Here is a 15082-nt window from a genome sequence, read left to right on the forward strand (position 1 = left end):
ACATTTGCAAAGCATATAGTTTATAGCTTTTTTCCTTCACAGACACAAAGATAGAGAGTCGGGAGCAAGATGATGCAACGCAGAACGTGACAACATGTTGAATTAAGTCGAAACATAAACACGTTTAGGGCTACCTGATTTTCTCTGGAGTATCATTTTAAATGTGATTGACATAGAATTACAGTAGACAGTCAAATCAAATCAAACTTTATTTGCCACATGCGTCGAATACAACAAGTGTAGACTTTACCGTGAAATGCTTACTTACAACCCCTTAACCAACAGTGCAGTTCAAGAATAAGAAAATATTTACCAAGTAGGTTAAAATAAAAAGTAATAATAAAAAGTAACACAATTAGAATAACAATAACGAGGCTATATACAGGGGCACCGGTACCGAGTCGGGGGGTGTCAATATAAATTGTCCGGTGGCGATTAAAAAAAAAAATTTCAGCAGTCTAACGGCTTGGTGGTAGAAGCTGTTGAGGATACTTTTGGTCCTAGACTTGGTGCTCCGGTACCGCTTGCCGTGTGGTAGCAGAGAAAACAGTCTATGACTTGGGTGACTGGAGTCTCTGACAATTTTATGGGCTTTCCTCTGACACTGCCTATTATATAGGTCCTGGATGGCAGGAAGCTTGGCCCCAGTGATGTACTGGGCTATTCGCACTACCCTCTGTAGCGCCTTACGGTCAGATGCCGAGCAGTTGCCATACCAGGCGGTGATGCAACCGGTCAGGATGCTCTCGATGGTGCAGCTGTAGAACCTTTTGAGGATCTGGGGGCCCATGCCAAATCTTTTCAGTGTCCTGAGGGGGAAAGGGTTTTGTCCTGCCCTCTTCACGACTGTCTTGGTGTGTTTGGACCATGATAGTTTGTTGGTGATGTGGACACCAAGGAACTTGAAACTCTCAACCCGCTCCACTACAGCCCCATCAATGTTAATGGAGGCCTGTTCGGCCCGCATTTTCCTGTAGTCCACGATCAGCTCCTTTGTCTTGCTCACATTGAGGGAGAGGTTGTTGTCCTGGCACAACATTGCCAGTTCTCTGACCTCCTCCCTATAGGCCGTCTCATCGTTGTCGGTGATCAGGCCTACCGCTGTTGTGTCGTCAGCAGACTTAATGATGGTGCTGGAGTCGTGTTTGGCCACGCAGTTGTGGGTGAACAGGGAAAAGTCATTAAAACTTTTAGGTTGGTATGTATTGTTGTGTATTGTTAGATAATACTGCACTGTTGGAGCTAGAAACACAAGCATTTAGCTACACCCGCAATAACATCTGTTAAACATGTGTATGTGACCAATGAAATTAGATTTTTGATTGTCCTATTTGCACTGCATATCAGTGAGGGTAGACCTAAACCCTGTATGCCTGTATAAAGAGGCATTACATAAACAATCTCTGGTATCCTTAGTGAGGGAAGTGCCTCCTCTCTGTAGTTGAGACTTTCCTCAGTACCTCTGCACTGAACTGGTAGGTCAGTTTCTTCTTGACCTTTTTGATCTCTCCCGTCTTGCTGTAGTTCCGCAGGGCCCTGGCCATCTTCTGGTAGGTCATCTTCTTCCTGTTTCCTTTTTGCGTGCCCCATCGATTGGCCAGAGTCTCCTTGTGTTTAGAAGAGAACTGGAAGATACCTTTCTCTCTTTCCACCCACCACACGCTGTCCTTCATGTCTCCTTTCTTCAGCAGATCCAGCAGGAACTGGTACAGACGGATCTTCCTCTTGCTACCTGGATAGGGAGATATCGTTGGGATATTGGAGATAAGGAATTCATATGGGATTCCATTTTCTCATAATTTCTCCATTTTCAACTAAGGGTAGCTGCACCCCGGAGTAGTGGGCGTGTGGAAAGGAGTGGGTGCGTCAAAAGCACTCTGCTATAGGTTAGAGGTTTTGACTAGATGGTATACAGTTTATGTCAGAATTGACTTTTCGTAGCTGGTTAGGAGAACTTACGAAGCAGGTAAGGAGGATTAACGCAGCGAGTTAGGATAATTAGGGTTAAGAAAAGTTTTAGGGTTAGCTAAAACGCAGAGTGGGTTAGGCAGAGCAGTAATATCTGACCAATTAGCTGCTTCCTTTCAAAACGCCCACTCCTTTCGACACACCCACTCGTTTCCACATGCCCATACTCCGGTTAAAATGTATTGTTGGTTATTTTTGGATTATAATTATGAGAGTAAATCTTTTGCATTGACAGTGATCCTTGTACGGAATAGGACTCTACCCAGACAACAAAACTATTATGGCCCAAATCCAGCCCACATCTACCAGGTATTACGGCCCAGTCAGAATTATGGTCCAGAAGTGGGCCAGATTAGCCATATCAGTCAATCAGTCAGTCAATCAGTCAGTCAGCCAGATCAGTCAATCAGTCAGTCAAACAGACAATTAGTCAGTCAATCAGTCAATCAGTCAGTCAGGCAATCAGTTAGCCAATCAGCCAATCAGTCAGTCAGCCAGTCAGTCAATCAGTCAGTCAGTCAATTAGTCAGTCAATCAGTCAGTCAGCCAATCCGTCAGCCAGATCAGTCAGTCAGCCAATCAGTCAGTCAGGCAATTAGTCAGTCAATCAGTCAGCCAGACAATCAATCAGTCAGCCAGACAATCAGTCAGTCAATCAGTCAGATCACTCAGTCAGTCAGACAATCAGTCAGTCAACCAGACAGTCAGTTAATCAGTCAGTCAGTCACTCCGTCAATCAGTCAGACAGTCAATCAATCAGTCAGTTAGTCAGGATTTACTGGAGTCTCCCCCAGAGGGGATATGGTCTCCGTAGTCCTCCTCTCCCTCAGACACCTCCAGGGTGGGGCTGTGGCCCCCAGGTCCCTCCTCCTCTGAGCAGTAGCGGCTAGGGGACACAGGAGGTTGCTGATGGTAATACACTGTACGGCTGCAATAAGGCATCTGTGGAGAAGAATGGACAGATCATTTGATGGATGGTTATATTGTATGTTTTATTTAGCATCTATATGACATATAGCACACATTGGGGAGCCATTTTGAGCACAAGTTCTGGATGAAAGTATGGAAACACTCTTTATCTAGGCAGGCCCACTGAAATCTAAATATTTCAAATAAAATTGTATTTGTCAACATGCGCCGAACACAACAGATGTAGACTTAACCGTGAAATGCTTGCTTATGAGCCCAACAATGCAGGGTTAAAAAAACAAGATTTTGATTCTGTAGGCTTAGTATTGTGTTTGCTTTGATTACTCTGTGATTTGGTGATCACCTACACATCTCCTGTATAAATAACCGTTGCTTAGTAGACTGGCCCGAGAGACTGTTGGATTGTCTTACTTTGAAAATGACAAAATGGGCCGGCATCTCACTGAAAGAGGAAGTAGTGGAAGGTCAACTAAATATAATCTAAAAGCAATTGCCAATAGCACAATGGACAGACAGTCGTAAATGAAGTCCAGGCCAAATGCTTTAGAGACTGATTTTTTGTTACATCATTCTGTGGGGATTCACTTCTTATCATAAATGCAAAGCCATTCTCCTATAGCCTCCAAAGCCATTCTCCTATAGCCCCCAAAGCCATTCTCCTATAGCCCCCAAAGCCATTATCCTATAGCCCCCAAAGCCATTCTCCTGTAGCCTCCAAAGCCATTCTCCTATAGCCTCCAAAGCCATTCTCCTATAGCCTCCAAAGCCATTCTCCTATAGCCCTCAAAGCCAATTCTCCTATAGCCTCCAAAGCCAATTCTCCTATAGCCTCCAAAGCCAATTCTCCTATACATATTTGATTTAACGGTTGCATTGTACAGTTGGATTTGATCAGGCTTTCCTCCCCCACTCACTGCAGTGCCTCAGATCATGTCTCAATAAGGAGGTTGAGTAACTGAGGTATAGCCTAGACTATCCACAGCCCAGCGGTTGGTGGACTAACCTGTGGGGTTAGGGTTAGGGGTCCCAGTCCTGGGTCTACTAGAGTTGGACTAACCTGTGGGGTTAGGGGTCCCAGTCCTGGGTCTACTAGAGTTGGACTAACCTGTGGGGTTAGGGGTCCCAGTCCTGGGTCTACTAGAGTTGGACTAACCTGTGGGGTTAGGGGTCCCAGTCCTGGGTCTACTAGAGTTGGACTAAGCTGTGGGGTTAGGGTGAGGGGTCCCAGTCCTGGGTCTACTAGAGTTGGACTAACCTGTGGGGTTAGGGGTCCCAGTCCTGGGTCTACTAGAGTTGGACTAACCTGTGGGGTTAGGGGTCCCAGTCCTGGGTCTACTAGAGTTGGACTAACCTGTGGGGTTAGGGGTCCCAGTCCTGGGTCTACTAGAGTTGGACTAACCTGTGGGGTTAGGGGTCCCAGTCCTGGGTCTACTAGAGTTGAACTAACCTGTGGGGAGATGGGAAAGGGTCCCAGTCCTGGGTCTACTAGAGTTGGACTAACCTGTGGGGTTAGGGGTCCCAGTCCTGGGTCTACTAGAGTTGGACTAACCTGTGGGGTTAGGGGTCCCAGTCCTGGGTCTACTAGAGTTGGACTAACCTGTGGGGTTAGGGTTAGGGGTCCCAGTCCTGGGTCTACTAGAGTTGGACTAACCTGTGGGGTTAGGGGTCCCAGTCCTGGATCTACTAGAGTTGGACTAACCTGTGGGGTTAGGGTTAGGGGTCCCAGTCCTGGGTCTACTAGAGTTGGACTAACCTGTGGGGTTAGGGGTCCCAGTCGTGGGTCTACTAGAGTTGGACTAACCTGTGGGGAGATGGGTAAGGGTCCCAGTCCTGGGTCTACTAGAGTTGGACTAACCTGTGGGGATAGGGTTAGGGGTCCCAGTCCTGGGTCTACTAGTGGTAGATGGAGGGTGTCGGTATCGGGGTAGCGATAGGGGTGGAGGAGTTGTTGGGAATGGACACTCTGGAGCTCTGTCAGGTGACTCTCTTGTGAGGGAGTTTCCAACAAGTCACTCTGGTGCATGCCTCTGTCAGAGTGGTAGTCCCAACCGTGTTCTAAACCATAAGAGAGACATAACATATTATAAGCATTGATATAAGACATTATAAAGGCTCATACATGCTTACAACTAGTTAAAAAGCATTTTACTGTCAGGCTTTAAGTAACGTGTTACCGTAATTTATTTTCAATGAGGACAATTGGAATTTCAATTGTTTACTTGCTAAACTGACTGAATTGAATTGATCCCAACCTTATCGGACAGCTATTCAGTATTTAACGGGTGAAGCTTTATCACCATATTCATAGTGTGTTTTTTCCACCCACCATCGTGAAGTTCTCCAACATTGGTGAGATATGAGTACAACTCTACTGGTGGTCGATAATTCTCGGGATCATATGAGATTATTTCTTCAGATGCCTTTGGGAAAGAAAGATCTCATACATGTCAAAAATGAAGTCAGATTGCAAAAGATGATGTGTTTCAAAGAATGGGTAATTCTATATACTGTAGGCTGAGTACATATCTTACTAGTGATATATATATATATATATACACACACTACCGTTCAAAAGTTTGGGGTCACTTAGAAATGTCCTTGTTTTTGAATTTTTTTAAATAATTTTGTCCATTAAAATAACATCAAATTGATCAGAAATACAGTGTAGACATTGTTAATGTTGTAAATGTCTATTGTAGCTGGAAACGGCTGATTTTTTTATGGAATTTCTACCTAGGCGTACAGAGGCCCATTATCAGCAACCATCACTCCTGTGTTCCAGTGGTACGTTGTGTTAGCTAATCCAAGTTTATAATTTTAATAAGATCATTGATCATTAGAAAACCCTTTTGCAATTATGTTAGTACAGCTGAAAACTGTAGTTCTGATTAAAGAAGCAATAAAACTGGCCTTCTTTAGACTAGTTGAGTATCAGCAGTTGTGGGTTCGATTACACGCTCAAAATGTCCAGAAACAAACGACTTTCTTCTGAAGCTCGTCAGTCTATTCTTGTTCTGAGAAATGAAGGCTATTCCATGCGAGAAATTGCCAAGAAACTGAAGATCTCATACAACGCTGTGTACTACTCCCTTCACAGAACAGCGCAAACTGCCTCTAACCAGAATAGAAAGGAGTGGGAGGCCCTGGTGCATAAGGTGAATGCACCAATTTGTAAGTCGCTCTGGATAAGAGCGTCTGCTAAATGACTTAAATGTAAATGTAAACTGAGCAAGAGGACAAGTACATTAGAGTGTCTAGTTTGAGAAACAGATGCCTTACAAGTCCTCAACTGGCAGCTTCATTAAATAGTACCTGCAAAACACCAGTCTCAACGTCAACAGAGAACAGGAAACTCCGGGATGCAGGCCTTCTAGGCAGAGTAGCAAAGAAAAAGCCATATCTCGGACTGGCCAATAAGAAGAAAAGATGGGCAAAAGAACACAGACACTGGACAAAGGAACTCTGCCTAGAAGGACAGCATCTCGGAGTTGCCTCTTCACTGTTGACGTTGAGACTGGCGTTTTGAGGGTACTATTTAATGAAGCTGCCAGTTGAGGACTTGTGAGGCGTCTGTTTTTTCAAATTAGACGCTCTAATGTAATTGAACCCACAAATGCTGATGCTCCAGATACTCAAAAGGCCAGTTTTATTGCTTCCTTAATCAGTACATCAGTTTTTAGCTGTGCTAACATAATTGCAAAAGGGTTTTTTAATGATCAATTAGCCTTTTAAAATTATAAACTTGGATTAGCTAACACAACGTGCCATTGGAACACAGGAGTGATGGTTGCTGATAATGGGCCTCTGTACACCTATGTAGATATTCCATTTAAAAAAATCAGCCGTTTCCAGCTACAATAGTCATTTATAACATTAACAATGTCTACACTGTATTTCTGATTAATTTGATGTTATTTTACTGGACACAAAATGTACTTTTCTTTCAAAAACAAGGACATTTCTAAGTGACCCCAAACTTTTGAACGGTAGTGTGTATATAATATGTATATATATATGTTTTATTTATTTAAACTTTATTTAACAAGGCAAGTCAGTTAAGAATACATTCGTATTTACAATGACGGCCAAACACGGGCGACGCTGGGCCAATTGTATAATGTAATACACATCTCATTGGATATAAATACAAAGTTTATTATATATTTAACAAAATCAAAACCCATGTTTTGGCATATTTCACATGTACTTTTAACACATTTCTCAGCCACATTTGCAACACACAAAAGATCACACACAAAATACTTACAGATGAAATGATGTAGCTTTCCATCCTATGCATGAAGATGACTTTAGAAAACCCTTGTGCGTTTAGCTCTTAAAAAACACAGTTACATTCATGAAATAACTGAGAAATATCCTTTGATTTAATTCCCTTGAATTTTGATTGAAATCCTTTTTAGTTTGAATACAATGTTACAGTTGACAACTATCAGATCAAACAGAGCTGAAAAACAATGCTGAGAGCATTAAAACAACACCATTACTCTACTTCCACTTCTATCACCTTTATCTAATTCCTGACAGTTGCTGATTTGTCAGAGGATGTGAACCAATCATATTCACATTCATGGGTTTGGTCTCACTGTTTTTTCTGCCAAGATTTTAAACAATGAGTCAACCTATCTTTCAGGATTTTAACTATTATATCTGGTAAATGCACTAAAATAATTGAACATAAAACATGTTTTTACTTGTGGGAGAGTTATAGCAGACCTACTGTATATAACAGTGATATTCTTTGTAACGGTATTGTCAGTAAATACTTTAAAGCATTGACTTAGATAAGAGGTTATTGTTGAAGAGTTTTGAGAGAAGTCTAAACCAAAAGTGAAGTTGGCAAAAGCGCTTGTTCCCTTTTTTTAATTAAAGGTCCTGTCCTATATAATACATTGGAGGAAGTGACACGGTGACACAGTGACACATAGCGCTACAGAGAAATGTATTGTATTAACACAGTGAATAAAAGCATAAAGGTCTGCGTGTTATATTACCATTACTAGGCTGTATGTACACTACCGTTCAAAAGTTTGGGGTCACTTAGAAATGTCCTTGTTTTTGAAAGAAAAACAATTTTTTGGTCCATTAAAATAACATCAAATTGTTTAGAAATACAGTGTAGATATTGTTAATGTTGTAAATGACTATTGTAGCTGGAAACTGATTATTTTTAATATAATATCTACATAGGCGTACAGAGGCCCATTATCAGCAACCATCACTCCTGTGTTCCAATGGCACGTTGTGTTAGCTAATCCAAGTTTATCATTTTAAAAGGCTAATTGATCATTAGAAAACCCTTTTGCAATTATGTTAGCACAGCTGAAAACTGTTGTACTGATTAAAGAAGCAATAAAACTGGCCTTCTTCAGTCTAGTTGAGTATCAGCATTTGTGGGTTTGATTACAGGCTCAGTATGTCCAGAAACAAAGACCTTTCTGCTGAAACTAGTCAGTCTGAAGAAGCCCAGTTTCTACATACATACATACATACATACATACATACATACATACATACATACATACATACATACATATACACACACTCTCTTAAATGAGGAACTGTGATTGAACTAACAGATTCAATTCCTTATTAAATACATGAGTCATGACAATGAGAAAAACAACTGCAAGCTACCACAACACAAAGATGCCTGGGAACCAAGATGCATGGATTGAATTGTATACTTACGTACGTGATGGTACAGCAAGACATCATTATTCTCATGATTGGTGGAAACACAGTGTTTTGTTTTGGACAGTTGTAACATATTGCTGGCCTCAGGCCTGTTGTTATATTGGTTCTTTTTTGACCCCAGATTATTTATTTTTTTAAACTATATTTTTGTAAAAATCTGCTTTATTAAACAAGAGGTTAGTATCATCAGTAACAGAACCTCCTATTAATGCCAATGTGTGAAGATTGTTGTGTTTTTTCCCCGACATGTTGGAGTGTATTTTCTTGTCACTGCAGGAAGTCTGTTAGATCTGCAGAGAACACTGTCTCTCTCTTAGACAACTCTTAAAACATCTCCACAGCAACTGTCTCTCAGTACTCAATGGCACCCTATTCCCTATACAGTGCACTACTTTTGACCAGAACCCATAGGCACTCTTAGAGGGCTTCGTTTGACCAGGGCCCTGTCTCAGTCCCCAATGGCAACCTTTTCCCTGTACAGATGTAGGATCTTAATTTGATCCTGTTGCAGGAGATCCTTCCTGCAATGCAGGACATTTTAAAAATTGTAGTGTATTTGAGGTTTAAAAATGCTTCTGAAATTTGGAATTTCCACTTTAAAATTTCAGACTTGATTTTTCCTTACAAAAAATGTATCAACCTCTACAAATATGTCCAATAATTATAATTCACATAATAATTCACATTTCCTGTTGCTGCAGGATTATTATCCTTTTGTAGCAAACTGGCTCAAATTAAGATCCTACATCTGTATAATGCACTACTTTTGACCACGAGCAATAGGGCATTTGTTAAAAGTAGTGCACTATATAGAGAATAGGGTGCCATTTTGGATGAATAATTTGTCTTAAATCATGGAAAACACAGGATGAGGTCAGTAAGAGAAAACCCCTATATGTCTCTCTCTTTCTCTCATGACTCAAAGACACAAGTGTTGCAGGAGCCATGGCAACCAGACTCACCAACCACCAAACAAACACAACACAGCTCATCTCCAGACAGCCCCACAGAAACAAACATAGCTACCAGAAGGTTGGAGAGAAACAAACATGGCTACCTGAAGGTTGGAGACAAACAAACATGGCTACCTGAAGGGTGGAGACAAACAAACATGGCTACCTGAAGGGTGGAGAGAAACAAACATGGCTACCTGAAGGTTGGAGACAAACAAACATGGCTACCAGAAGGTTGGAGAGAAACAAACATGGCTACAAGAAGGTTGGAGAGAAACAAACATGGCTACCAGAAGGTTGGAGAGAAACAAACATGGCTACCTGAAGGGTGGAGAGAAACAAACATGGCTACCTGAAGGGTGGCGATGTGCTGAGTTGTTTGGGTATCAGTCCTAACACTATTCTGTTAGAATGTACTGTAAACTCTATCTCGTACTTTATTTATTTGACTATATGGACAGTGAACATACAATTATATTGTGTTGGCTCATGCATTATTATCAAATGTTTGCTCTGTCTCCATCTGCTGGCATCGACAAGTGGACTCGCTAATAAATCCCTCGAGCAATATTGGACAGACCCACAGCAAGAGAGAAATGAACCAAAATACAGGCCCGTCCTGATATAATCACCGAATGCTTTTTTACAATTTTATACAACGTAATGTTTACTGGTATTTGGTCGTGCTGGGACAATTAACGATAGTATTTGTGATCTGTTGTCAATAATGGCCTAGGATTATATCGTTACACGGTCATCACAGTATTATAATCTTGATGCTGCGGCAGAGAGCGACGACATCCCCCCTCACGAACCATTGATTGCTGTCCAGGGGAAGGAATTATCCAGGCAGCTGGAACCCTCTCTTCTAAACCGCACACCGTGGAACATCATGTCTGCTATGAGGACATTGACGGTGGCTGGACTGTTTTTGTCTTTTTGCGCCTTGGGGCTCATAGCAGTCGCAATATGTACTGACAATTGGTACGAGACGGATGCGAGAAGACACAAGGAACGTTGTAAGAATTATTCCAACAAAAGAAACGACCCTGGATTCATCTATATCTCCAACCAGAATCTACCACTACGCATGCTACCGAAGGAGAATAACGTGGAGAGGAAAGGGTCGAGTGGAGGAGTCCTCCTGCGGGCTAAGCGGCACTTTTTGCCCCCTGCCCCGGCCATGGAGTCCCTCTGCAGTCGGCAGTACAACTCCACCATCTCCGGGCTGTGGAGGAAATGTCATCGAGAGGGATTCGACCTGGAGACAGAGGATCTCATCTTTAAAGGTGTCATCATTTGATCACGTCACACACAATATATTGTTTATATATAAAATGTCAGTGGCGTTATAGTCTGTTTACAAGGCGTATTTATGCTCATTGATGTGGTGAATAGAGCGAATCATCGGAATTTGAGCTCTGCATGAGGTGCTCTCCGAGGAGCTGATCTAGCGGTCCGCCCACATTCAAGGCCTACGCAGCAACAACAACACGGCTTTTCATCCATCATGTCGTAACACAGTGACTAATTTATTGTATTTTTAACCATTATTTAACTAGGCAAGTCAGTTAAGAACAAAATCATATTTACAATGACGGCCTATCGGGGAACAGTGTTGTTCAAGGGCAGAACGACAGATTTTTACCATGTCAGCTCTGGATTCGAACCAGCAACCAACCTTTCGGTTACTGGCCCAACGTTCTAACCACTAGGCTACCTGCCGCCCCAAAACGCACCAATGTGACACAAATGTTGACGCTTGATTTTTTTGTGTCATCTCAACGTTGTGTCAGTGTGTTCATGGGGTCATATTGTACTAGAATAGGCCCCACTTGTCTGTTTGGTGTTTTTGGAGTTAAACCTATAGGCTACAGACTACAGAGCTGCAACTAAGACCATAGGCCAATGAAAAAAACACTGCATATTAACACTGAATGTGAATATATGTGGTGAAACTATGGTTCATGCTGCTAGTCATTTAATTTTTTATCAGGTAGGCTACATATGCAAAAATATTTCTCATTTCAATATGGCCTCTTCATTTTTTATTTAACCTTTATTTAAACAGGGAGTCACATTGAGATTTAAACAAATCTATTTTCCAAGAGAGCCCTGAACACATTGAAACTATGTGTTGTTTTTATTCCTACTCTGCAGGTTTGGTTCAACGCTGCACACCAATAAAATACTACTACTCTTCTTTAGCCCTCCCCAGACATCTAAGCATCAATATAACCAAGACTATTGGTCAGGATGAGTGGCATGCACTCCGTAAGTTACCATAATAACCCCTTTTTCAATCTCCATCTCTATCTGGGGAATTAGAAAGCGCCTACAAAATGGCGCCTGGTTGGTTGGAAATACAGAGGGGTTAAGGGGTGGCTGGGAAACCCCCATAACACATCTGGGTCACACTTTATTTACATAGTTTGTTGATAGTCCGGATAGCCATACTATCTGTTTATAAGCAACTGCTTACTAAGGTTAGGGTTTGGTTTAGAATAAGGGTTAAGGTAAGGGTTAGTAGATAGTTATTTGAAATTTTACTGCTATTCTGTAGAGCATCTACAGATGGACTATCCATATCATGTGTTATCCAAATCAGTCCTTCCCCCATCCATTAGAATTGAAATATCAATGTGGGCCCTCCCACAATTGTCAAAGATATTGACATCAATTACTCCCAAGAGACATTGAGCACCCTCAACAGTCGATGTGTAATTCCAACCCTTCAGTCTAACTAAATAGGCACCACCACAGCAAAGTAAATGATTTTATTCTATGTTGATTTCTTCATCCCAAATTCCTCTCCCTGTGTAGACCTGCAGAGAATGACAGCCAGTTTCATCGGCATGGCTGTGTCCATCATCCTGTTTGGCTGGGTGATCGGAGCTCTGGGTTGTTGTAAGCAGCATGACCTGATGCAGTACGTAGCTGGACTCCTGTTTCTCATGGGAGGTAAGTTCTGAGAGAACACGCGCACACTATGCGTTGCATAGCTGGACTGCTCTTCCTCATAGGAGGTGAATGAGAAATGATGTACGCAGAATACATAGCAATACCATGAAGTACCACTGGGGGGGGTTAAAGTGTTTGTTATGAAGAGTGAGGCATCATCCTACTGGGCAGACATATTCTGAATCTACCTCTATTCTAGCCCCTATACTCACATCAGATAGGTGCAGTGAAATGTGTTGTTTTACAGGGTCAGCCATAGTAGTACGGCACCCCTGGAGCAAATTAGGGTTAAGTGCCTTGCTCAAGAGCACATCGACAGACTTTTCACCTTGTCTGATCAGGTATTTGAACCAGCAACATTTTGGTTACTGGCCCAACGCTCTAAATGCTAGGATAGGCTAGGCTACCCTGCCCTCTGATTGGCTTGGTGGGAATGTCACCATAGTGCTTCCACCTATCAAATCCTTTCATATCTGCAAGAGTGGCTAGGGAGTAGGGACTAGGGTTTGATTTGGAATTCAGAAGTCATTCTAATACCATCGATAAATGCATGAAACAGTCTTGTATATACTCTCTCTGTCTCTCTTCCTCTCTCTCCCCCTTTTCTCTCTCTCCCTCCCTGTCTCCCTCTCCCTGTCCCATCAGGAACATACTATATCATCTTTGTGTCTCTCTCTCCCTGTCCCATCAGGAACATGCTGTATCATCTCTCTGTGTACATGTGTATCAGGGATCAACTTCCAACTGTCCCGTTATCCTCGCTACATGTATGGGATCCCAGAAGACATCAGTCACGGATACGGTTGGTCCATGTTCTGCGCATGGGGGGGCCTAGGTCTCACCCTATTGGCCGGCTTCCTGTGCACCCTGGCTCCTTCCCTCTACCCTCCCATCCCTCACACTATGGTAGAGAGGCCGCAACGCAAGCCCCGACATGAGAACGGCTGTGTGTGACACCATGGAAATCAAGTACTATTTGAGTTGAACACGGGAGTGTGTGACATTCAGTGTCTGACAGAATTTCCAGTGACAGGACTCTCATCCCTCCTAAGTCTTGTTTCTTCTATGAAAAAAGAGATGCTTTTCTGTTCTGACTGGACAGGAGACGTTACCCAGGGACTAAGGATCTGTCAGTGTTGTATGTCTGACTGCACAAAGAAAGAAACGTTGGCTCTGGCTCTCCAGCTGGAGGGGAATATGTTGGGGTCGGATGGTGACTGTTTACTGAAGACAAATTCAGTTCTTATTTTCTTCGGTCCTCTTCCTCCTTAAACCCAAAATGTCAACAGTTACAGAATTATATTTTTTGTCCAATAATGAATTGTTCAGTGTTATTGCTTGCTATTAAAAGAGGAGAGAAGTTACTCTCCTAAAATATCTTCCTGTACCTTTGACCTTTTGATGCTGGTTCTAAAAAAAATAAAAGAACACAGAAGAACAATAATAGCCAAACTTTAAGGGACGAATTCTAACTTCTACTTGAGTCTATTTTTCACTTACTCTCCCATTGACATCAATGTATGGCCAAGTGAAAATTCGACATAAGTCCCAAGTTAGGATATACCCCTAGCTAAGTTATTAAAATAGCTATTAAAATAATATGGATGTGTATTCTCACATTTTCAAAGGGCAATCGTGTAGTAGTTTTACTGTTTGTACCCATTGAAAACAAAATATGTAAATGTCGATTTAGAAAATGTATGTATGTATGTATGCAGGTTTGCTTTTGTGTGTATTAAAAAAAAAACATGAGCATTAAGATAAAAGATTGTATTTGATGGGAAATGTTTTGATGTTCTTGAAGTTTACTGATCATGATAGTACCATCAAGATATTTTTGAAAAATAAAATGATGATACAAACCGTTGCTCCTGTGGTTGTGAATGTAACTATTATACAATAAAAGATAGCCGGTCCATTCAGACTCTGACCCTCTGTGAGAGGAGACAGTGATACTGGCCGAGGCAGATCTATGTATCGTATAGATCTGGGCTCCCGAGTGGCGTAGCGGTCTAAAGGCACTGCATTTCAGTCCTAGAGGCGTCACTACAGACTCGCTGGTTTGAATCCAGGCTGTATCACAACCGGCTGTGATTGGGAGTCCCATAGGGCGGAGCACAATTGGCCCATTGTCGTTAGGATTGGCCGGTGTTGTCACACCCTAATCTGTTTCACCTGTCTTTGATTGTCTCCACCCCCTTCCAGGTATCACCCATCTTCTCATTATCCCCTGTGTATTTATATCTGTGTTCTCTGTTTGTCTGTTGCCAGTTTGTTTTGTTCATCAGACCTACCAGTGGTTTTTCCCTTGCGCCTGTCTTTGCTATAGTTCCTGTTTTCTAGTTTCCCGGTTTTGACCCTTCCTGTTTGCCCTGAGCCTGCCTGCCGTCCTGTACCTTTGCACCACCTATCTGGATTACTGACATCTGCCTGCCCTTGACCTGTCATTTTGCTGCCCCTGTTCGAATAATACACTTTGTTACCTCGACACCGTTTGCACATGGGTCTTACCTTAAACGTGATAGGGGTAGGATGTCATTGTAAATAAGAATACA

The 15082-nt window shown here is 42.2% G+C and overlaps 2 protein-coding genes across 3 annotated transcripts; one reads left to right on the forward strand and one right to left on the reverse strand.

Moving 5' to 3' along the window:
• Window positions 1-186: 186 nt before the first annotated feature.
• On the reverse strand, window positions 187-7418 carry LOC106584705 (transcription factor PU.1). The gene is made up of 5 exons (XM_014170219.3): window positions 7166-7418; window positions 5225-5318; window positions 4754-4953; window positions 2748-2910; window positions 187-1732 (listed from the first exon to the last, which is right to left on the reverse strand). The coding sequence occupies exons 1-5, from the start codon at window positions 7196-7198 to the stop codon at window positions 1413-1415; spliced, it is 810 nt and encodes a 269-aa protein (XP_014025694.1). The 5' UTR covers window positions 7199-7418; the 3' UTR covers window positions 187-1412.
• A 2172-nt stretch (window positions 7419-9590) lies between these two features.
• On the forward strand, window positions 9591-14394 carry tmem276a (transmembrane protein 276a). Of its 2 annotated transcripts, XM_014170292.3 has the most exons (4): window positions 9594-10855; window positions 11727-11840; window positions 12390-12527; window positions 13219-14394. In XM_014170292.3, the coding sequence occupies exons 1-4, from the start codon at window positions 10459-10461 to the stop codon at window positions 13479-13481; spliced, it is 912 nt and encodes a 303-aa protein (XP_014025767.1). In that variant the 5' UTR covers window positions 9594-10458; the 3' UTR covers window positions 13482-14394. The 2 variants fall into 2 exon arrangements, with proteins under 2 accessions (XP_014025768.1, XP_014025767.1); XM_014170293.3 differs by lacking the exon at window positions 11727-11840 and having other exon boundaries at window positions 9591-10855.
• Window positions 14395-15082: the final 688 nt, after the last annotated feature.

Source organism: Salmo salar, chromosome 23 (genome assembly GCF_965601325.2).
Source record: "Salmo salar chromosome 23, fSalSal1, whole genome shotgun sequence".
Lineage (NCBI taxonomy): Eukaryota > Metazoa > Chordata > Actinopteri > Salmoniformes > Salmonidae > Salmo > Salmo salar.